The sequence below is a fragment of the Myotis daubentonii genome, chromosome 2, assembly GCF_963259705.1.
Source record: "Myotis daubentonii chromosome 2, mMyoDau2.1, whole genome shotgun sequence".
Taxonomy (NCBI): Eukaryota; Metazoa; Chordata; class Mammalia; order Chiroptera; family Vespertilionidae; genus Myotis; species Myotis daubentonii.
The window spans coordinates 113,969,373-113,994,379 of NC_081841.1; the positions used below are offsets into that span (position 1 = coordinate 113,969,373).

The 25,007-nt window shown below is 41.4% G+C and overlaps 1 protein-coding gene across 6 annotated transcripts in view; it reads left to right on the forward strand.

Annotated features, from left to right (window-relative positions):
* PROSER1 (proline and serine rich 1) overlaps positions 1-25,007 on the forward strand; it is a 77,345-nt gene that overhangs the window by 14,745 nt on the left and 37,593 nt on the right. For all 6 annotated transcript variants that reach the window (XM_059684325.1, XM_059684326.1, XM_059684323.1 and 3 more), the window contains 5 exons: positions 407-500; positions 10,621-10,731; positions 16,652-16,735; positions 18,108-18,186; positions 18,764-18,859. In XM_059684325.1, the coding sequence (XP_059540308.1) occupies positions 407-500; positions 10,621-10,731; positions 16,652-16,735; positions 18,108-18,186; positions 18,764-18,859 (464 nt within the window). The remainder of the gene's footprint in view (positions 1-406; positions 501-10,620; positions 10,732-16,651; positions 16,736-18,107; positions 18,187-18,763; positions 18,860-25,007) is intronic.

Sequence of the window (25,007 nt, forward strand, 5' to 3'; positions counted from 1 at the left end):
ATTTTTAAATCCCTTATATATTTATAAAACACAAAATTTAGCATAAGGTAAAACTTCATCTTTAGATCAATCATGATTATTATGCATTTAACACATGGGCTTGTTTTATTGTAATAGCTCTCCTAGCACTCACTGAGAGGGTATATTTTCAAGAATCTCAAAATAGTGAATTTTATGTATAGCATTACTTTGTTACTTTGAGGTAGCCAGAAAAACCTCAGTTAGTATATTTACCATCTTTATATAACATGTTATTTATATTCACCAATTAGTTAATCACACTTTTCTCTCTCTGTCATGGACAAAAGCTTACTCAGATATATTTCTGTGGTAAACAAGAGGCCAACAGGCCTTTGTATGCTGTCCAGTTTCCTAAATGAAAAGCTAAATTGTATTTCTTTTGTAGAAACATTGTTGATGCACAAAATTCTCGTCCCATTGAAGATTTATTCAGGATAAATATGTATGAGAAAAAACGGTGTAAGAGAGTACTTGAACAGGTAATTTTCTCAAGATTGCCATATAAATGGTACCTTGGTTTTTTTGAATGTTGATAAAGAAAAAAGTTCTAATCTTTTTCCTATATTAACTTTGATGAATAACCTGACTGCTGCCATGTGATGGGTTAATGATGACATTCCTGCAGAGTATGCAGAAATAGAGCTGAGTGAAAGGGACACTGGAGGATGAAGAGATAGCTTGAAAATGAGAAGCCAGTTGGCCACTCAGCTTGAGCCTCATGGGGTATTTATTCTCGGTTCCTTGATAGCTTTACCATGGTTCCATGCTTTTGTCTTTAATTTTTTCTATTTAGGAACTTGGTTATTTGAATTTGCTTTGCCATTAAACTTATATTAATCAAATTCATAAGAGATGAATAAGAAAGCAAAATCCCAGTTTATTAATTTAAAACCTCTTGGAGTGTGAAAAGTGGTACTTGTCCAAGCCTAGAAAACTTGATTTGTCATATAAGGTAGTGATTTCTTAGGATTTTGATGGCTGGAAACTGAATTAGTAATTAGGCTAGGCCTTACAGCCCAATCATTAATCCTGACACCCTTTACTAAGCTCTGGGAGAGCAGAGAACTTTGCCTTAGTCATAAATTATTGTAGCAGAAGCAGTATGTAAGCCACATTTTTGTTGTTGTTAATACTCACCTGAGGATATTTTTTCCCATTGATTTTTAGAGAGAGTAGAAGGGAAGGGGAGAGACAGAGAGAGAAACGTCTATGTGAGAGAGACACAATGTTGCCTTCTTGCACACACTTGCCTGGGGCCGGGATCTGAAACTGAGGTACGTGCCCTTGACCAGAATTGAACCTGGGACCCTTCAGTCTGCAGTCCAATACTTGAAGCGATGAGCCAAACTGGCAAGGGCAGTGGTTGGCAAACCACGGCTCGCGAGCCATATGCGGCTCTTTGGCCTCTTGAGTGTGGCTCTTCCACAAAATACCATGTGTGGACATCCACGTACAGTGCGATTGAAACTTCGTGGCCCATGTGCAGAAGTCGGTTTTCGGCCTAGGCGAAGAAGTGGCGTTAGAAGAAGTGGCTCAGTGGATAGAGCGTCAGCCTGCGGACTGAAAGGTCCCAGGTTCGATTCCGGTCAAGGGCATGTACCTTGGTTGCGGGCACATCCCCAGTGGGAGGTATGCAGGAGGCAGCTGATCGATGTTTCTCTCTCATCGATGTTTCTGACTCTCTATCTCTCTCCCTTCCTCTCTGTAACATATCAATAAAAATATATTTTAAAAAAAAAAAAAAAAGAAGAAGAAGAAATGGAGAGTGTCGGTAGGTCAGGCGACGGGAGATGCAGCGCAGGTGGGCAGCGAGATACGCAGCCGCAGGCGGGGAGGCTCGCGCGATTCATGCACTGCACGAGTTGAGTGAGCCAGTCAGTCAGCAATCTCATTGTGCAGTGGTTAGTGCTAGTTGCGTCCGCAAATTACGCGCAGGTGACAAAAGTACCTACCTGAAGCATAAAGTTACCTGTATTTTTCTAACCAGCTGCAAATCCTACAGGTATTTTTGTCATCAATTAAAGAATTGTAATTATATTGTGTTGGTGGCTTTATTATTATAAAATGAAACATTTTTTTAGGTGCCCTGTTTGACATGGCTACAAAGAAGAAGCAAACTACCTATATAGTTTAAGTTTAAAAAATTTGGCTCTCAAAAGAAATTTCATTCATTGTGCTGTTGATATTTGGCTCTGTTGACTAATGAGTTTGCTGACCACTGGGCTAGGGCCTACGCCCACATTTTAATACTTTTTTAATATAATTACAGTTGACATGTAATATATTAGTTTGAGGTGTACACCCCAATGATTAATTATATAATTTACAAGTGATCATCCTAATAGAACTCATACCCATATGACGCCAAATATAGTTATTCAAATATTATTGACTATACTCTTTTTTAAAAAATATATATTTTATTGATTTTTTTACAGAGAGGAAGGGAGAGGGATAGAGTTTTAGAAACATCGATGAGAGAGAAACATCGGTCAGCTGCCTCCTGCACACCCCCTACTGGGGATGTGCCCGCAACCAAGGTACATGCCCTTGACCCGAATCGAACCTGGGACACTGAGCCAAACTGGTTAGGGCTTGACTATACTCTTTATTCTGAACTTTACATCCACATGATTATTCTGTAACATCCAATTTGTACTTCTAAATCCCTTTACCTTTTATACCCATCCTCCCAGTCTCCTTCCTATCTGGCAGCTGTCAAAAATGCTCTCTATATCTATGAATTTGTTTTTGTTCTGCTTGTTCATTTATTTTGTTTTTTAGATTCACTTGTTGATAAATATATACTCATTGTCAATTATTGTTCATATGTGTTATCTTTTTTTTCTTCTTCTTAAAGAAAATGCTTTAACCTTTCATGTAATACTGGTTTGGTTGTGACTAACACCTTTAGTCTGGGAAGCTCTTTATATGTTCTTTGATTCTAAATTGATAGCTTTGCTGAGTAGAGTGATCTTGGTTTACATGTAGTAAACCCTCGATTTTGCTGACCTTGATTTAACACACTTTGGATTTAACAGACAAAATTTCCAGTTCGTATGTCATATGTGAAAATTAACACCCTGTTAATTTTTAAATGCTTTTAACCAAAGTTTGCTTATAATTAAATTAACGGGTTATTTTTTTGTTATTAATTCACTATTACTTTTACAAATTTTAGTGAATAGGTCATATGTTGGGGAAAAAAACAACACTGTAGTAATTTCACTGACATAAATATTACATATCCAGAACTATAATCCAAGAGTCACTGCCTGTAAACAATGTTTGGTGAGTGATGAGAACGTGATCACACCACATCATATGGGATAATTGGTTCTGTTGTCTTATGGTATGACTGTTGGCAGCAGTTTTAACTCCTGCTGGCTGATGTTCCTTTTTGTGTTAAGCCATATCCCAGTCATGTGCATTTGTTTACTAACAGTGATTGGTGAATGCACACTTTTACTAGACCTATTCAGTATAAATTTAAAATTATTTTAGTACATATAGAAAACTTTTCTTTGAAATTAAACTTTCCATAAATACTTAATTTTAATTACACAAATGTTTCTATGTAAGTAAAAATAGGTCAACTAATTTGTCAATTTTTTAACATATGCAGTCATAAAAGCTACTTTATTATATAACACACTTTCAGTTTTAATGGACACGTCTTCACCTGAATTAGTCTGTTATATTGAGGTTTCACTGTAGGTTCTCGCTTTTCATTGCTTTGAATATTTCTTGCCATTCTCTCTGGCCTGCAAAATTTCTGTTGTGAAATCAGCTGACAGTCTTATGGGAGCTCCCTTGTAGGTAACTGTCTAATCCTTTTCTCTTCATGGTTTCAATATTCTTTCTTTGTCTTTAACCTTTTGCATTTTAATTATGATGTGTATTGGTGTGGGTGTCTTTGAGTTCATCTTGTTTGGAACTCTCTGTGCTTCCTAGACTTGTACATCTATTTCCTTCACCAGGTTAGGTAAGTTTTCTGTCTTTTTTTTTTTTCTTCAAATAGGTTTTCAATTTCTTGCTCTCTTCTCCTTCCAATACCCCCATGATGCAATGTTGGTACACTTGAAGTTGTGCCAGAGACTCTTTACACTATTACTGGAAAGGAGTCCAGCCCGGAGCAGCTCTTCCTAGGGCTGGCTGTTAATGTGTGGTGTGGGTTCTGGATTTTGGTTTTTTTTGTTTTTTTTGTTTTAAAACTATATTTTATTGATTTTTTTACAGAGAGGAAGGGAGAGAGATAGAGAGTTAGAAACATCGATTAGAGAGAAACATCGATCAGCTGCCTCCTGCACATCTCCCACTGGGGATGTGCCCGCATCCCAGGTACATGCCCTTGACCGGAATCGAACCTGGGACCTTTCAGTCTGCAGGCCAATGCTCTATCCACTGAGCCAAACCAGTTTCGGCGGTTCTGGATTTTGTACAGAAAAGATTTCATAATACAAGTTCAGGTGATTTTCAGAGTACATTTATTAAAGTTAGCGACAATGAAAGAAGGAAGGGCTTAGGCTAGAAGAAGCAATAGGAGAACCTAGGAGGGGCTGCTTTGGCTCTCTAGAAATGTTATAGGAAATAAATGTCTGGGCTGGGCTGGTGTCAGCTCACTGGAAAGTCAAAGAGAGGGGTCCTTGGAAACAGGTTCACAGGGTTTGCCTGGGATTAGCTGCTTCTGCCCATTGCTCCCCTGGTTGCAAGTCTTGTGGGGTCCATTACAGTTTACTTGATGCATGCCTATGGGGGAAAAGGGGGGTTTGAAAGGGAAAGATGTGGTTATGCTTCTGGGAAGGAGAGCATGTGCTAGGACCTTCGTTTTGATGGTGTAAGGCTGGGAGTTTAGAAAAGTCTTAGGGGAGGGTCTCAATAGAGTATTCATCAGCTTTTTCTATTCTTTTCAGGGTCTTGGTTGCCATTGATTGTTCAGCACCAGGGCAGAGTCTCATTAGTCATTGCAGCTGGTCCTGGCCTTGCCCAACTGGCTTTGCTGCTTTTCTGGGACTGGAACTGAAAAATAACTGAAGTCTAGATGTTATCTCTAGGAAGGTGACCTTTTGTATCTGGCTATAAATTGCTTGGCCAGTTTGTTCAGCTATCTTTGTCAGTTTCCTCATTCCACTTGCCACAGAATTTTCTGTGCTTCTTACTCTCCTTCCTCAACTCTATCTTCAGTTGGTTTGGATTCTTTTTATTCTTTTTGCTGTTCTGATTGAGTGTTTTTGCTTCTTTATTTTCCAAATTGCTGATTTGATTCCCAGCTTCATCTGCTGTACTGTTAATTCCTTGTAAGTTATTCTTTATTTCAATTCGTATATCCTTCATTTCTGACTGGTTTCTATGTTCTTTTTCATGATGTTGAAAAAGAATTTCTATATACAATATAGGATTTTCTATATACAATATCATGTTATCTGCAAATATATATATATTTTTTCCCTAATTACCCTGGCTAAAACCTCCAGTACAAGTTCAATAGAAATGGTGAGAGTAAACATCCTTGTCTTCTTTCTGATCTTTAAAAGAATGTATCTACTTCACTAAGTTCTGTGAAGCTCTTACTCAATAAGTTCCTTTAGTATCCTTATAACCATTGTTTTGAATTATGTGTCTGGTAGTTTGCTTGCCTCCCTTTCATTTAGTTCTTATTTTGGAAATTTCTCCTGTTTCATTTAGAGCCTGTTTCTTTGTCTCCACATTTTGTCTGCTTCCCTGTGTTTGTTTCTATGTATTAGGTAGAGCTGCTACATCTCCTGGACTTGGTAGAGTGACCTTGTCCTGTAGGGCCCTGGCTCAACCTCCCCAGTCATAGGAGCTGGGTGTTCCAGGTGCACCCCTGTGTGTGCTGTGTGCACTGTCCTGCTGTAGAGGAGCCATGAATGCTATTGGTGTCATTGGAAGGAATTGGCTGCGAGTAACTTCTGTGACTATAGTGGAGTTGATCCTACAGAGCAGGACTTGCTTCACTGGGGCTTTGGTGTTCCCTGAGTCTGCAACTCAGTGTGCTCTTGTGTAGATGGTAGGGAGGTAATCTGGTGTGATCTGAAGCTGTGCACTGGGTACACTGACTTTGGGGCCTCCCAGGAAGAGCAAGGTCAGTTAATACATGTTCCTTGCCTGGGGCTACCAAGTTATATGCAGATGGCTGCTACTTGTCTTGGGATTGGAGGTGCCCAGGAAAGGCCAAGCTGCAAACCAAGTCCAGTAGCCACTAGTGGCCCCAGGCCACTTAGCAAGAGGTACTGCATATACATAAGCCAGATGCTGCTTGTTTGACAGGTTTTAGGAAAGTCTGAAGCATGAGGTAAGAGAGACCATTTGTATGGAAAAGCCACTGGAAATGTCTTGGATGGGCCCACAATTGGGTGGGATGGGGTCTCAGGGGATCACTAGGTTAGGGCAGACAGTGTTAGCTAGGTTGATGGAGACTCAGATATGGTGCCCACCTGCTGGCTCTGTTTGGAGAGAGGGAATGTCTCAGAAAAAGGAACAGTGGCGTCTGCCAGTACTTCTTTTCTGGCAGAAAGCTAACCCTTCAGTTCTTGGCCTGATACTAAACAGTTCAGTTCCTCCCCATATGTTTCTGGTTCCTTTCAAGCTGCTTCCCCCAGCACTAGAACTCAGAGGGAGTGAGCTGGAGTAAGTCCATGTACAAGCCCTTTAAGAAGAACTGCCTGGGACTCCAGCAGCCCTCCTTCTCACTCAGCCACAATTCCCACTGGTTTTTACAGCCAGAAGTTATGAGGACTTCTCTTTATGTGAGCCCATATTTCTTTTTACTTTAAATTAATTCTTTATTGTTCAGATTATTACAGTTCTTCCTCTATTTTCCCCACATAGCTCCCCTCCACCCGGTTCCCACCCCACCCTCTACCCTTAACCCCCACCCCACTGTCCTCATCCATAGGTGTACGATTTTTGTCCAGTCTCTTCCCGCACCCCCCACACCCCTTTACCCCCGAGAATAGTCCATTCCCTTTCTATGCCCCTGATTCTATTATATTCACCAGTTTATTCTGTTCATCAGATTATTTATTCACTTGATTTTTAGATTCACTTGTTGATAGATGTGTATTTGTTGTTCATAATTTGTATCTTTACCTTTTTCTTCTTCCTCCTCCTAACGGATACCTTTCAGCATTTCATATAATACTGGTGATAAACTCCTTTAGCTTTTTCTTATCTGTGAAGCTCTTTATCTGACCTTCAATTCTGAATGATAGCTTTGCTGGGTAAAGTAATCTTGGTTGTAGATTCTTGCTGTTCATCACTTTGAATATTTCTTGCTACTCCCTTCTGGCCTGCAAAGTTTCTGTTGAGAAATCAGCTGACAGTCGTATGGGTACTCCCTTGTAGGTAACTGACTGTTTTTCTCTTGCTGCTTTTAAGATTCTCTCTTTGTCTTTTGCTCTTGGCATTTTAATTATGATGTGTCTTGGTGTGGTCCTCTTTGGATTCCTTTTTTTGGGGGTTCTCTGTGCTTCCTGGACTTGTAAGTCTATTTCTTTCACCAGGTAAGGGAAGTTTTTTGTCATTATTTCTTCAAATAGGTTTTCAATATCTTGCTCTCTCTCTTCTTCTGGCACCCCTATAATTCAGATGTTGGTACGCTTGAAGGTGTCCCAGAGGCTCCTTACACTATCTTCATATTTTTGGATTCTTTTTTCTTTTTGTTTTTCTGGTTGTGTGTTTTTTGCTTCTTCATATTTCAAATCTTTGACTTGATTTTTGTGATCCTCTATTCTGCTGTTGGAACTCTGTATAATATTCTTTATTTCAGTCAGTGTATGCTTAATTTCTAGTTGGTCCTTTTTCATAACCTCGAGGGTCTCACTAGATTTCTTGAGGGTCTCACTAAATTTATTGGCAGTTTCTAGAAAATTCTTGAAAAACCTTATAAGTGTGGTTTTGAACTCTATATCCTGTAATTTGCTTTCCACCATTTCTGTCACTTGTGACCTGTTTCTTTGTATCCGCATTTTTTATGCTTCCCTGTGTTGATGGAGTGCCTTTCTGTGCTAGGTGTCCTATAGGGCCCAGTGGCTCAGCTTCCCCAATTACCTGAGGTGGACACTCTTGGTGCACCCCTTTGTGGGCTTTGTGCACAGTCTTGTTGTACTTAAGTCTTGATTGTTGCAGGTGTCACTGGGAGGAATTGACCTCCAGGCCAATTGGCTGTGAGAATCAGCTGTGTCTGCAGAGGGAGAACTTCTGAGCTGGAGACACTCTTCTGGGGCAAGACTTGCTTCAGTGGGGCTTTGGTGCTTACTGAGTCTGCCCCCTGAATGTGTCCCTTATGGATCTGAGGAGTTGTAATCTGGATGGCCCCACTTTGACCACTGGGTACACTGGCTCTTGGATTTCTAAGGAGGTGCTAATTTAGCTACTTCCTGAGGCTACCCAGCTGGAGCTATGGAGAGATCTGCAGATTCCTCTTCTTTGTTTGGGGTTTGGAGGTGCCTAGATGAGGCCCAGCTGTGAAGCAGTGCAAGCTGCTGTGGGGCCTTGGGCCTTCTTTTGGAAGTTCTGGGTGTCTCTGACCCAGCTGCAGTTTGTTAGGTAATTTTAGATTGCAAAGGGCCAGGCCTTTCATATGCAAAAGCCTCTGGGCACAGCTTGGGTGGGGCGGGGTCTCAGGTAATCAACAGGGTGGAGCCAACAGCTATGGCTGATCCTCAGTCCTACCCTAAGAGGACCTGCGTCTCAGTGTCCTGGTAATCACTGCAAGCACCTCTGAGAGAAAGTTGCCCTCGAATTCCGACGGATGCCAGGCAGTCCAGTTTCTCGCCGTATGAGCCTGGGTACCCAGAGACTTGCCCGTAACTGGAGTTCAGAGACTTCGGGAGCTTGAGACTCCCTTCTGATTGAAAAAGACAACCGTGTCCTCAGTTGCCAGCCCTTTCCACATGTGCCTCCATGCCTCTGCACTTTACTTCTGCACCTCCTCTGAGTCTCAGTGTGCTTTTCTCTTTCCTTCTAGTTGTAGAATTTCCACTCAGCCAGCCTTCCTGTGGTTCTGGATGATGTCCGTTTTGTCTTTTAGTTGTATTTTTAAAGTGGTTGTGCGAGGCAGTAATTTCTGGTGTTTATGCCACCATCTTGTTTTTCCCTAGCCCATATTTCTTTCATAAGTTCTTCATTGGTTTCCTTGACTAAGTTCTTTAAGGCATCAAACATTTTCTGCTGTAGTTTTTTTCCTAATAAAACATTCTGATCATGTCATTTCTTTCTCAGAAATAATCTGGGTCTGAGTGTTCTGTATCAATGTACAGTGTTTCTGGAAGGTAAAGTTGAAGAGCCTTTAAAATGTTCACATCTTTAACCCACAAATGCTATTTAGAAATTTATTCTGTGGCAATAAATAGAAAAGTACAAATTAATATATAAGGGCATTTATCCTGTACTATTCATAATATTTCCAAATTGAGATGATTTTTAGGATTGGGGTATTAGTAGTAGGCTGAATTATATAGCTAATGATATGTGTGAATGAATTTATAAAACTACTGTATCTCTACAACAATATATAGAGTATCATACATGTTTTTAAATAGAACTATTTATACATAACTTGATATTCCTATAACATAGTATAAATCTATTGGAATGTATGTCACCTAATACAGTATTTTTCATTTACTTAATAAGTATTTATTGATCAGTAACTCAATATGTGTTAAGCATCATTTTAGAAGCTGGGGATAAAATGTTAAACCAGAACAAAATCCCATCCCTCAATATATATCAAAGTTATGTAACATTAAATTGAACACTCTTTTTTTTTTAACATTACAGCTCTTTAGAAACCCCATGCCCCATGTTATTTGTTTCTGTTTCCTCCTTTAAGTTATAAACTTCTTCAGAATGGAAACCATGTTTCTTTCAGTTGTTCTCAACCTGTGGGTCGCGACCTCTTTGGGGGTCGAACGACCCTTTCATAGGGGTCGCCTAAGACCATTGGAAAACACATATATAATTACATATTTTTTTGTGATTAATCAGTATGCTTTAATTATGTTCAATTTGTAACAATGTAAATACATCCTGCATATCAGATATTTACATTACATTACAGTAGCAAAATTACAGTTATGAAGTAGCAATGAAAATAATTTTATGGTTGGGGGTCACCACAACATGAGGAACTGTATTAAAGGGTTGCATCATTGGGAAGGTCGAGAACCACTGATCTAAGTGATCTCCTTGCCTTGTCTGTAACATGAGGTTGATGATTATAGAGTTGGACAATGTTATTTCTTGGTCATTGCAGAAATGGAACATATTCAATAGTAAATGGACATTTTTACACATACTTTACAAAATGCATTGTGAAGATATCTTTGAGTCTTAGTTGTGACATTAAAAACTTTATGTTACCATTTTAATAACTCCATTTAAATAAAGTGATTTTTACTTACTAATTTTGGTCATGTTTACCATTGTAAGTGCTGATTGTTATAAGAACAGATTGAATGGGATGCTGTTCCTTAATTCATGTTTTTCAGCAGGACTTTCCAAAGTCCAGGATACTTAATTTTATAAGTTTATTTGTGTGGGTTTTTTTTACCACTCTCCTTTTTTATTTTACAGGCTTTCAAAGGAGGCTGCAAAGCTCCGCATGCTATGATATCTTCCTGTGGAACAATTCCAGGAAATCCATATCCCAAAGGAAAACCTAGTCGCATAAATGGAATTTTCCCAGTAAGCATACTTTTATAGCTATATTTGAAACTTCTTGTGGCTAAATATTAAATATAGCATAGGTGTGATATTTAAAGAAAATGCCAGTTGATGAGGCTTCTACAAAGAAAAGGAATTTTGTTATGTCAGCAACTTAATTCATATATTGAAAGTTGATATATAAACTACATTAAAGTATGTTTGAGCTGGGGACACAGAGGGGTCAGGAAACCTCCCTGGAGGTCGAGCGGTAGGTCTGATGGCGGATCCATCCGACCTGCTCTCTGCCAACAGCCGCCTCTTCGCGGAGAATGGGAGAACAAAGGGAGGGGGCGATTCTACAAACCCCAGAGGGAATCCAGGGTCCCAGGTACTCTGCCCCACCCGCTGTCACTGGCTATGAGGGCACTACAGCAGCCAACCAGCCTCATCTGCCCCCCCCCCCCCAACACACACTCACCTACTGGTCGCAGACATAGGGAGCGCCCTTTCTGAGGGGAGACGCCCACCAGGTATAAAGAAAGTATACAGAAGGCGCTCAGCGAGAAGTCCCCATGGGTTGTGTTTGTACCTTCATGCTGTCCCCCACCCCCACCCCTCAATGCAATGCCGAAGGAAGCCTGATTCAGGAACACCCCCCTGTTGACCACCCACATGGGAAAAGAGCGTGTGATAAACATGTCCCCCAGACGCCTGAATCCACCTCAAAAGGAAGACCCTGCGGACCCGGAGCAGGAAGATGGGGACTGAGACAGAAGGTCTGGGAAAAGCAGGGCTGCCCCACCTGCTCTCTGTCCCCCTCTGTGTGTGAAGCACCTGCACCGCCACCCTTGGACAGAGGCCTGCGAAGGAGTGAAGAACTGTGGCTGTGCCTGTGGCTGCGCTCGGCCTGCCTTCGTGGATAAGCAGGAAACATTTACGTGCCAGAATCTAAAACCCTCTTTATCGCTAACAGAGCAAATAATGCAAGATCCACACGTGTTTCTAAACAGGACTCTGTCTGGCTGCGTGTGAACCCAGATCGAAGGCCTGCTCTCCACCGAGGAGGCTGCAACGGCTGCTCCTCTCTCCAACAAAGGCAACCTAGAGGTTTAAAGGGAAAAGGAGAGATAAATAAAACAAAATAGCAAGAAGCTCTGAAGCCACTGCTGTCAAATCCTCTGCGCGGGGGTGACGTCAGAGCCTATCTCCTCGCACTTGGGGCTCAGACAGCCAAGCCGCTGACACCTGCCTCATCTACCCATGGCCACTTTCAACCTCCCGCCCGCTCCTGGAGCCAGTGGGCTTGCGGATGGAGGCTTCTGTGTTAAAGCAACCCTGTTGGTGGAGCACAGCCATGTGTGGGCTTTTTAGTGAGAACCCATAGCATCCCTTCATGAACATGTTTTTAAATATTCTGAGGTCACGCTCCCAGCCTTGGCGACTCTCAAATAGGCCTCAGTGATTCCACTTGCCCAATGCAAAGATTGACCCGGGTTTCACGGAGACGGAACCCACGGCCTGGAACAGACCGGGAGAAAAAAGCAGGGTCTGATCGCAGCTCCATGGCAGTCAGTGTTGGGTCAGTGTGGTGGAAGTCAGTCCTGCAGTCATTGAACATGGGGTCAATCAACATTAAGTGACATAGGGTCAATATCTCTTTGAGAGGAGTTGAGAATATAAAGTACAGTGTAGAGCAATTACTTATATTATTTCACATAGAACTCTTTTCAACTAAGATATTTTTCTTTATTTAAAATGTATCTTTATTGTTGAAAGTATTACAGATGTCCCTTTGTTTTAGTTTTTTTTTCCCCATTAATCTCCTCCACCCTGCACCCACCCCTTCCAGGCCTTAGTCAGACTACTGTCTGTGTCCATGGGCTATTCCTATCAAATACATAAAAATTTAGAAAGATTTAGAGAAAATAAAATAAAAGATATGCCAGGTAAATATTGAACAGAAGCGCTGAAGTTGCTGCATGAATACTTGCAGGCTTGAAGCCAAAACACAACTCATGAGATAAAGTTAGTCATTGTAACATAACAAAAGGTTCCTTTCACTAAAGAGATAAGATGGCTCCCAATACTTATACACATAATAGAACAGTGTATGGGTTCAGAATGAGCCTCACCAAGATGTGTCTCAGTGGTATGCAGATTTTTGAGCTAAGGGCAATTATAGCTTCAGGCTCAAGTGAAAATTCTGCCCCTCCCTTTAACTACCTAAAAAAAATTGAATTAGAGGCCTTGCTCATAATAAGACATTATCCTATATAACAAAAGGCTAATATGCAAATCGACAGAACACCAGAACAACTGGTTGCTACGACAAGCACTGACCAACATGGGGCAGATGCTCAATGCAGGAGCTGTCCCCTGGTGGTCAGTATGCTCCCGCAGGGGGAGCGGCGCTCAGCCAGAATCTGGGCTCATGGCTGGCTAGTACAGCAGCGGTGATGGGAGCCTCTCCCGCCTCCACAGCAGCACTAAGGATGTCTGACTGATGGCTTAGGCCTGCTCCATGGAGGTACGAGAAGGTGCAGTTTGGACTGAGGGACCTGCCCCCTCCATGTGCACAAATTTTGTGCACCAGTCCTCTAGTCCTATCTAGTAAGGGAGAAACATGGTAATTAGCCGTAAGTCCGCTACCCTTCCCATTGGCTAATCAGGGCAATATGCAAATTAACTGCCAGCCAAGATGGCGGCCGACAGCCAGGCAGCTTGAAGCTAACATGAGGCTTGCTTGTTTCAGTGACAGAGGAAACCAACGTTCCCCACCTGCCTTGCCAGCCTCTGAGCTTGCAGTTTAAAACATTGTTACAATATAGAAGCTAAACAAAACCCCAGAACCAGCTTTCAGCCAGCTGAGATCTCACAGCTGGAGTTGATACAGTGTTTCGATTATAGAACACAAACCACATTCCTGCTTTCAGCAGCCTCAGAGCTAAAGCTGGCCCAGAATAAAAAAAACAGAAAGAAAAAAAGGAGCAGTTGGGAGCGTCAGTCACCTGCCAGCCTGAAAACAGCCCTCAGCCCCTCACCCAGACTGGCTCAGTGGGGACCTCCACCCTGATCCAGGACACCCTTCAGGGCAAACCAGCCGGCCCACACCCATGCACCAGGTCTCTATCCTATATAGTAAAAGAGTAATATGCCTCCCAGCACCGGGATCAGTGGAGCCGTGAGGCCTCCCAGCACCGGGATCAGCGGAGCCAAGAGGCCGCCCGGCACCGGGATCAGCACGACAGGGGGCAGCACCCAAACCCCCTGATCGCCCTGCGGCTCTGTGTGTGACAGGGGGCGGGGCCACAACCTCCCTCCCTATCCACCCTGCTCTGTTCGTGACAGGGGAAGGCTCCCCAACCCCCTGATCAGCCCTGCTCTGTGCCTGATAGGGGGGAGCTCCCCAACTCCCTGATCGCCCTGCGGCTCTGTGTGTGACAGGGTGCGGCGCCCCAACCCGCCCCCCACGGGCCCTGCTCTGTGTGTGACACGGTAGAGTCATAACCTCCCCATCGGCCCTGCCCTGAGTGTGACAGTGGCAGCGCCCCAACCCCCTGATCGGCCCTGCTCTGTGGGTGATAGAGGGCGGCGCCCCAACCCCCTGATCCACCCTGCTCCGTGTGTGACAGGGGGTGGTGCCCCAACTCCCCTATCGGCCCTACTCTGAGTGACAGGGGGGAGCTCCCCAACCCCCTGATGGGCCCTGCTCTGTGCATGACAGCGAGGAGCTCCCCAACCCCCTGATTGACCCTGCTCTGTGCATGACAGGGTACGGGGCCCCAACCCCCCGATGGGCCCTCCTCTGTGCGTGACAGAGTACGGAGCCCCAACCCCCCTGATGGGCCCTGCTCTGTGTGTGATGGGGTGGCGCCGCAACCTCCCCATCGACCCTGCCTTGAGTGTGACAGGGGGCGGTGCCCCAACCCCCCAATCAGCCTTACCCTGTGCGTGACTGAGGATGGCATCGCAACCTCCCGATCTGCCCTGCTCTGTGCATGACTGAGGGCGGCGTCCCAACTCCCCAATTGGCCCTGCTCTGAGCCCGACCAGGGGCTGCACCTAGGGATTGAGCCTGCCCTCTGCCACCCGGGGGCAGGCCTAAGCCAGCAGGTCGTTATCTCCCGAGGGGTTCCAGACTTCGAGAGGGCACAGGCCGGGCTGAGGGACCCCCCCCTTCCCCCCCCCCCCCCGAGTGCACAAATTTTTGTGCACCGGGCCTCTAGTCCTCTATAATAAAAGGGTAATATGCAAATTGACCTTAACAGCAGAACGACTGGTTGCTGTGACGTGCGTGCACTGACCACTAGGGGACAGACGCTCAACTCAGGAGCTGCCCTCTGGTGGTCAGTGTGCTTCCACAGTGGGAGCTCCGCTCAGCCAGAAGCTGGGCTAACGGCTGTGATCGCAGCGGCAGTGGCGGGAGCCTCTCTCACCTCCTCGGCAGCGCTAAGGATGCCTGGGGAGCGGACCTAAGCTGGCAGGTGGACACCGCCCCCCCCCAAGGGCTCCCAGGCTGCCAGAGGGATGTCTGACTGCCATCTTAGTCCCAGTCCCCCAGGGAGCGAGCCTAAGCCAACAGGTGGACATCACCCGAGGGCTCCTGGACTGCGAGAGGGCGCAGGCCGGACTGAGGAATCCCCCCCCCCGCCGCCCCCGTGCACAAATTTTTGTGCACCAGATCTCTAGTAGTATAATAAAGGCTCTGAGAAGTCTTATAAGAAAGAAACTTGTTTTTACATCATCCAGTGCTTCTAAGCTTTTTTGTAAGCTGTTTCAAAGAATGGTGTTTATTATTGTAGTGTTATAAATAAACCTAAAACTTAGTGAATTAAAACAGAAAACATTTATTATCTCATGCAGTTGCTGTGAATCAGGGATCTGGGAGTGGCTTAGCTTGGTCCTGGCTCAGGGATTCTCATGAGGCTGCAGTTATCTGAAGGCTTAATTGGAGCTCCTGACTATACTTCCAAAGTGGCTCACTTACATGCCTGGCAAATTTGTGTTGGTTGTTGGCAAGAGGTCTTTGTTCTTTACCATAAGGAATTTTCCATAGTGCTGGTTGAGCACCTCATGACATGGTAGCTGACTTTCACCAGCCAATCATCTAGGAGAAGATAAGTGGAATCTGTGTTGTCTTGTATGACTTAGCCTTAGAAGTCAAATGCCATCATTTCTGGAATATCTGTTTGTTGCACAGGTTAGCCCTGTTCATTTTGGAAGGGGACTGAACAGAGCATGTTGGAGGTGAGGATCACTGGGCACCTTCTTGGAAGTTGGCTTCCAACCATTTAGGGACACACACTATTAGGCTGACACAGTCTAATTTTCAACTTATTCTGGTCTGTTAATTATAGCAGCCTTGAGTGAGGTCTCATTTGCTCTTGTACAGTATAAACTATCATGCTTAATGCTTATAGAGAACACCATTTTTTTGTCATCATGTTTCAACTGTAATACAGGTGCTCTTTGTTTCTTACATATACTATAGCATTGGAAGTCTATTTCTGGTTGCACCTGTTGTGGAGGGAAAATGATTAAAACATGCTATATCCTGTTCTCTTATTATGTGTGTACTTCTGAGGGCCCCTGTACCTGTTTTGAGGATTCCGTGGCAGAGGAGTGATGAGGAACTTATCAGGGTCATGCATCCAGGGCAGGATTGAATCTGGAATCCAAGTCTTTAAATGCCTACCAGGTCCTTTTCTTCACTATAATACAGGCATTCCTCTGAGATATTGTGGGTTCAATTCCAGACTCAATAAAGGGAGTGCCACAATAAAGCAAGCCTTAATCTTTTTGTTGGTGGAGGTTTGCCTTTGATGTGAAAAATGTGATATCTGTGAAATGCAATAAAGGAAAGTACAATAAAATGAGATATGTCTATATAGTGAGGGTTTTTTGTTTCGTTTTTGTTTTAGGGTTTCTTAAAAGTCTCAGTTCTTTGTTTTTTTAATAGGGAACCCCTTTGAAAAAAGATGGTGAAGAATGTACCAATGAAGGCAAAGGAATAGCTGCACGGATTCTTGGACCATCCAAACCAGTATGTTTATAAAATAAATGATGAAACAGGTCATAACTCTTACATGTAGTTTTCTGTCTGTTCAAAGCATAAATTCTTTTTTTGTGTGTTGGGAAGTTCAAAGTATACTAAAATCCCTCAGGAAATGCTTGGCCTAGGACAGTATAGTATAATTAGTTAATAGTGCTAAGGACCCTTTTGAATTTAATGTTTTGTTTTAAAGTGAAAACACATAATTTGTTTTTATTTTTTTCTCCTGCCACATTTAGCTGTTCCTTTGGAGGTATAAAGTATGGAAGGTTCACTTTAACTAAGATTAAGGTTTGGCCAAATTAGTATTAGTGTTAGTAAAAACAAGACAGAGCAAGGAGATTAAGAATATTTTCAAGGGAGTGATAATAATTGATTGGAATATAAATTGAATAGAAGACAACCAGTGGCTTGAGGGATCATTAAAATTGAAGTACTATAGGCCTCCACACGGCCACCTTGCAGTTTCTGCCTGTCCACCTGATAACTCCCATGGCAGTTGTTTATAGAAAAATAGTTACAGATCAGAATTTTTGCAGAAGACTAGTGCATCATACAGGACTGCCATGATGAGAGCTAGAAAGAATCTGGGTCCTTTACTGTCAGTAGAGCCCTTCTGCACCAAGGATATAAGTGTACGCTCTCTTTAGCAGGTGTGCCTTTTCATTCATATGAGTCTCTCTGTCTCTGTCTCTCTCTCTCATAAAAGTACAGTATTTGGCTTAGCTTTTTAGATACCTCTGCTTCTCTAGAGACCAATTCTTTTACATTCTTTATTACTTATATAAGTTCCATCAAAGATAAAAGATTTGTGGGGTTCAAAAGGCAAAAAAGACTAAAATTCGGAATTCATAATTCCAGTCTACATTTTGCTACATTTGTCAGCATGCTGAATGCTAAAGAAAACAGTGCTTTTTTTTTTTTCTTTCAAAAGGAGAAAAGAGGGTAAGATGAATGAATTCCTAATAAGTTAGGAGGATTTTGAAGGTTCTTGGGTAGCTTTAATTCCAAAAGCTAGTGGATTTCTTTTGTTACATAGGAAGAGGTAGGAATTCTTGAATTAAACTAGGCAGATCAGAGAGAAATTTGCTGTTTGGGATAAGATGATTTGATGCTGAAATAAAAAATAAACACCTCTGCAGCAATCTTGAGCAGGATCTACCTTTGGAATTTAATAAGAACCATATGTTTTAAAGCAAATACATTTTCCTTATTTGTGCCATGTGTAGTCCAGTAGCACTAGCTTTGCTGGGCATTTTTAGCCTCTTAGGACTAAATATTTTGAAACAAGTTACATTTTGTTTTGCCAGCAGACTGCTTAGTTGATTGTCTTCTAACTGCTGTACTTTGCCCCCTCATTTAGCCTCCTTCAACATACAATCCACATAAACCCGTTCCTTATCCAATACCTCCATGTCGGCCACATGCAACTATTACACCAAGTAAGGAGTTCTTTCATGTTTTACACTTTTTCATTTCGCTCTTTACTTATTAAATTAAAAGTAAATGTTGGTATATGTACTTGGGAAATATCACGCACCTATAAAATGTTCTGTGATTTGTTAACTTTCCCACAGTCAGCTTAACTAGTGCTTTGGTCTACAACAATGCAGCAGACAATTTATTTAGGATATTTTCCTTTTGCTAAATGAATTATAGGTTATTTTTAGACTTTATTTATTATCATGGGTTTTCTCTTTGGTAAATCATCTTGAATCCCTTTTTGATAGTTGGTATTCAGAGGCATCCGTAATGCACTTATAATAATTTAAGTATGGCAGGTTCTGCCTGCCATGCCATTTAGTGAGCCTGGAGTTAGCATGCAGTATTGGAAATAAGAATCTCTAATTATCTTATTTGATCTATTTTCACCTAATCCAGTACCAAACCTTCACGTAAAATGTAACTCTATTATATTACAGTTTTAAAAATAAATTAGATAGGTGCATTAATATAGTTGAACTCCTGGCCACAAAATGATAATAAATTATATATTTTTCTATTATATTTTTATTTTAGGTGCTTATAACAATGCAGGTCTAGTACCATTAGCCAATGTCATAGCTCCTGGTGTACCTCCTCCACCTCCATATACTCCTAATCCAGCAGGAACAGGTAAACTAATGTTATGGGGTGTTTAAAATAAATAAATTATTCATACATGAATGTATACTTGGAAGGGATAGTTGTTTGAAATGGCGTGTCATAAAAGAGGGAGCACAAACTAAGATGATGAATCCAAGTAAGGAGTTCTTACATTTGTGTGATATGGAGATTTCCTTAGAGCACTCTTTTCCTACATGTGTGAACACGAGCAGGTTGTAGAAATAAGAATCATTTCTCACGAGCAAGAAACTTTGGCAGAAAAAGTATAATTCACTTAATGGACATTACCATTTGTGCAAATTATTTCTACCACGGGGAAGAAAGTCTTATAAGGAGGTGCTTAGAGGGGTGGTTTAAACTCTTTGCCCAGCACTTTCCAGTTAACCTTTTTCTTGGGAACATGAGATATGAAGTATAAATATTTTATTCTATACTAGAGGCCCAATGCACTAAAGTTTGTGCAAGAGTAGGCCTTCCTTCCCCCGGATGCTGGCACCGTTTCTCTCTGGCACCTGGGACCTGAGCTTCCCTCCTCTGGCCGCTGGCAGGCACCTGGGACCTGGGCTGGCTCCCCTCGGGCCAGCTGCAGGCACCCGGGACCCGGGCTGGCTTCCCTTGGGCCACCCGCAGGCATCAGGGACCTGGGCTGGCTTCCCACTGGCCCTGGCATCGTCAGGAAGGATGACCAGAATGACGTCCGGAAGATGTCTGGTCTAATTAGCATATTACCCTTTTATTATTATAGATATTGCCAATCTGTTCTCCAAAAAGAGTACTAATTTTTACTTGCCAATGAGAGTATGTAGTGTACAGTTTCTTCACATCTTTTCAACATGGGATATATCTATGATTTGACTTTTGCCAGTCTAAGAAGGCTGATTTAGCTTACGTTTTCATTTGTGTCTTTTACAAAAGTTTTTTATTTTAATCAGCTATTACTTATTTGACTCTTCTGAGTTTTATTTTTTGCTCAGGAAACCCTCATCCCAACAGTATGAAAATACCATCTATATTCTCTAATTACTTTTACAGTGATTCTTTTTTAATGTGTAGCTTTTAATCCACTGCCATTTATTTTTATAAATGTTTAGGGGAGGGGTAGAACCTAATTTTTTATCTGCTTTCCCAGAGACTCAAAATTTCTTAATAGCATTTAATAAATTCTTTTTCTATTTTACTAGCCAGAATAGTTCTGTTGATTGCAGCTGAGTACTCTGGTTAATGAGAGTTGCAAAACACTATTTTCAAAATACGTTATTTTATTTCTTGCTTTTGTTTATGGTACCTTTTACCTTTACAAGTTTTACATTTTTTTTATAGGAAAATAGAGTCTATGAAAGAAAAGCTGGAATCGTGTTATCTTGATCCATATCTTCTTAACTCTAGATAGACCAGGTAATCTAGGTCTTGTGAGACTCTTACTTCATCTGGAATTTATACTCATAGGGGTGATATAGAGGTTCATCTTAATTTTTCCATCCAAGATGATAGTCATTTAGGCCAGCATTATTTATTCACTAATTTATTTTCCCGACTGCTTTAAAATATCAGATTTTAGTTTCCATATACACATAGGCCTCTAATTCTGTTTTTTATTTTACTCTGTCCAATCCTATATAATAAAAGGCTAATATGCAAATTGTCCCTTCCACTGGGAGTTCGACCAGAGACAGGGCCAGCCAAACGCCCACGGCCCCTCCCCCGCTCGGCCTCCCCACCCCAATCAGGGGCAGGGCCTGCCTGCCAACCTCCTGGGTCCCCTCCTCCCGGCCAGCCTGGCCCGATTGGCCCCGATCAGTTCGGACCAGCTGGACCCCACCCGTGCACAAATTGGTGTACCGAGCCTCTAGTATAGTTATATTAGGCTATAATGATGCCATATTCACTTGATTAGCAGATTTAAAGTATGTTTTGATATGTGATATAGCTAGCTTTGATTAACAATATTTTTATTTTTGTTAAATATTTTTTATTGTTGATAGTATTACAGATATCTCCCTATCTCCCCCCCCCCGTCTCTTAATATTTTTATATTTTTAAACCATTTTTTGAAATTTATTCATTCCTCTGAACTTTAAGATCATTTTATGCAATTAAAAACAGTTGAATTTATGTGTATATAATTATATAGTAATTTTGGGAGAATTGACATTTTTATAATATTAAGTCTTATGGCCCTAACCGTTTTGGCTCAATGGATAGAGCATCGGCCTGTGGACTCAAGGGTCCCAGGTTCGATTTCGGTCAAGGGCATGTACCTTGGTTGTGGGCACATCCCCAGTAGGGAATGTGCAGGAGGCAGCGGATCGATGTTTCTCTCTCATCGATGTTTCTAGCTCTCTATCCCTCTCCCTTCCTCTCTGTAAGAAATCAATAAAATATATTTAAAAAAAAATTAAGTCTTATGTATGTCCTTATAGCTTGTCAAGTGGTAGCGTTTCTCCCCCAGGGCTTATTTTCTCTCAAGAAGATTTTGTGATTTTCTTTTTCTTTTCTTTTTTATGCCTAACATCTTCACTTTATTTTATTTTTTAAAATCTTTATTGTTGAAAGTATTACATATGTCTCCTTTGACCTCAGGCAATCACCACCCTATTGTCTGCATACAAGTTCTTTGATTGTTCTCTTCCCACTCACCAACCCAACCCCACATTCCCTCTGACATTCCACAGACTATTCCATGCTTCTATGTCTCTGGATCTATTATGTTCATCAGTTTATTTTGTTCATTAGATTCCACATATGAGTGAGATCATGGGATACTTGTCTTTCTCTGACTGGCTTATTTTGCTTAGGATATACTCTCCAGGTCCCTCCATGCTGTGTCAAAGGATAAGAGATCCTTATTTTTTACTGCTACATACTATTCCATGGTGCAAATGTACCACATTATCCACTCATCTACTAAAGGCATTTGGGATGTTCCCAGATCTTAGCTATTGTAAATAGTGGATACATTCTTTCTTTAAATATATATTTTTATTGATTTCAGAGAGGAAAGGGGAGAGAGAGAGAGAGAGAGAGAGAAAGAAAACATCAATGATGAGAGAGAATCATTCATCAGCTACCTCCTGCATGCCCCACACTGGGGATCAAGCCCCCAACCTGGCATATTCCCCGACCTGGAATCGAACTATGACCTCCTGATTCATAAGTCAACACTCAATCACTGAGCCATGCTGGCCAGCACATACATTCTTTCTGATTGGTGTTTTGGGTTTTTTAGGATATATTCCTTCAAGTGGGATCACTGGGTCAAATGGCAGATCCATATTTAATTTTTTGAGGAAACTCCACACTGTTTTCCATAATGGACGCACCAATCTACATTCCCACCAGTAGTGTACTAGGGTTCCCTTTTCTCCACATCCTTGTCAGCACTTGTCACTTGTTGATTTTCTTATGGTAGCCTTTGTGAGAGGTGTGAGGTGATACCTCATTGTTGTTTTAATTTGCATCTCTTGAATGATCAGTTACTGAGCATTTTTTCATATGTCTCTTGGCATCTGTGCCTGCTTTGGAGCAGTACCTATTTAGATCCTTTGCCCATTTTTAAATTGGATTATTTGTTGTCCTTTTGTTAAGATGTATGAGTTCCTTATATAATTTGGATATTAGCCTTTTATCAGATGTATCATTGCCAAATATGTTCTCCCATATAGTGGGCTCCCTTTTCCTTTTATTGATGGTTTCTTTTGCCGTGCAGAGGCTTTTTATTTTGATGTAGTCCCAGTTGTTTATTTTCTCCTTAGTTTCCTTTGCCCTAAGAGAGCGGTTCTCAACCTGTGGGTCGTGACCCCTTTGGGGTTCGAACAACCCTTTCACAGGGGTCGCCTAAGACCATCGGAAAACACATATATAATTACATATTGTTTTTGTGATTAATCACTATGCTTTAATTATGTTTAATTTGCAACAATGAAAATACATCCTGTATATCAGATATTTACATTACGATTCATAACAGTAGCAAAATTACAGTTATGAAGTAGCAACGAAAATAACTTTATGGTTGGGGCTCACCACAACATGAGGAACTGTATTAAAGGATCGCGGCATTAGGAAGGTTGAGAACCATTGCCCTAAGAGATGTATGTCCTCTTTGGAGAAATGTGTATTTAGGTCTTCTGCCGTTTCTTACTTGGATTGTTTGTCTTCCTTTTTTTGAGTTGTATGAGTACTTTATTTTTAAAATATATATTTCTGTTGATTTCAGAGAGGAAGGGAGAGGGAGATAAAGGTAGAAACATCAATGATGAGAGAGAATCATCAATCGGCTGCCTCCTGCATGCCTGCTACTGAAGATCAAGTCCACAAACGGGGCATGTACCCTAACGGAATTGAACTCTGACCTCCTAATTCATAGGTTGACACTCAACCACTGTGCCACACAGGCTGGGCTGTATCAGTTCTTTCTATATTTTGGATATTAACCCCTTATCAGATATGTTCTCCCATACATTGGGTTCTCTTTTCTTTTCATTGTTGTTTCTTTTGCTGTGCGGATGCTTGATGTAGTCCCATTTGTTTTTTTTCTCCTTAGTTTCCATTGCCTTAGAGATGTATCGGTAAAAATATTGCTTTGAGAGATGTCTGAGATCGTGCTACCTATGGTTTCGTCAAGGATTTTTATGGTTTCACGACTTACATTTAAGTGTTGTATCCATTTTAAGTTTCTTCTTGTGTATAGTGTAAGTTTGTGGTCTAGTTTCATCTTTTTGCATGTATCACTCCAATTTTCCTAACGCCATTTATTGAGGAGACTCTTTTCACTCCATTGTATGCTCTTGCCTCCTTTTTCAAATATTAATTGAGAGTTATGGCTTGGGTCAATTTGGGTGTCTGTTCTAGTCTGTTGATCTGTTCTACTCTGTTCTATTCTACTGACCTGTTCTTGTGTCAGTACCAGGCTTTTTTTATTAGTGTGGTTTTGTAGTGCAACTTCATATCTGGTATTGTGATCCCTCCCACTGTGTTACTCTTTCTGAAGATTGGTGCAGGAACTTGGGGTCTTTTTTGGTTCTATATGAAATTTTTTGGAGTATTTTTTCTAAATCTGTGAATTATGCCCTTGGTATTTTAATAGGGATTGCATTGAATCTGTAGACTGCTTTGGGTAGTATGGATATTTTAATGATGTCCATACCAATCATTGAACACAACATATATATTCTTCCATTTTTTTTATATCTTGCTCTATCTCTATCTTTTTTCAAAGTCCTGTAGTTTTCCAAGTATGTCTTCTATCTTCTTGGTTAAGTTTATTCCTTAGTATGATAAATTGGATTTTGTATTTAGTTTCTCTTCCTGAGAATTCATTATTGGTCTATAAAAATGCCATCGATTTCTGGGTTTTAATTTTTTATCCTGCTACATTCCCGAATTCATTTATCAGATCTACTAGTTTTTTTTGGTGGAGTCTTTAGGGTTTTCTATGTACAATATCATGTCATCTGCAAATAATGAGAGTTTTACTTCTGCCTTTCCAATTTGGATGCCTTTTTGTTATTCTCTGATTGCTGTGGCTAGGACTTCTAGTAATAAGTTGAATAAGAGTGGTGAAAGCTGACATCCCTATCTTGTTCCTGATTTTAGAGGAAATGTTTTTAGTTTGTGCCCATTGAGTATGAAGTGGGCTGTAGATTTGTCATATATGGCCTTTATTATATTGAGATATGATCCCTCTTCCCACTTTGCTGAGTTTTTATCAAAAAGGGTGCTGAGTATTTGACAAAGGAGGCAAGAACATACAATGGAGTAGATAGTCTCTTCAACAAATGGTGCTGGAAAAACTGGACAAACACATGCAAAAAGATGAAACTAGACCATCAACTTAACGCCATACACAAGAATAAACTCAAGATGGATATACAACTTAAATGTAAGGCATAAAACCATAATAATCATAGAGGAGAACATAGGCAGTAAAATCTTAAACATCTCATGTAACAATATGTTCACCGATACATCTAGGGCCGTGGTCGGCAAACTGTGGCTCGCAAGCCACATGCGGCTCTTTGGCCCCTTGAGTGTGGCTCTTCCTAAGCCTTAGGAGTACCCTAATTAAGTTAATAACAATGTACCTACCTATATAGTTTAAGTTTAAAAAATTTGGCTCTCAAAAGAAATTTCAATTGTTATACTGTTGATACTTGGC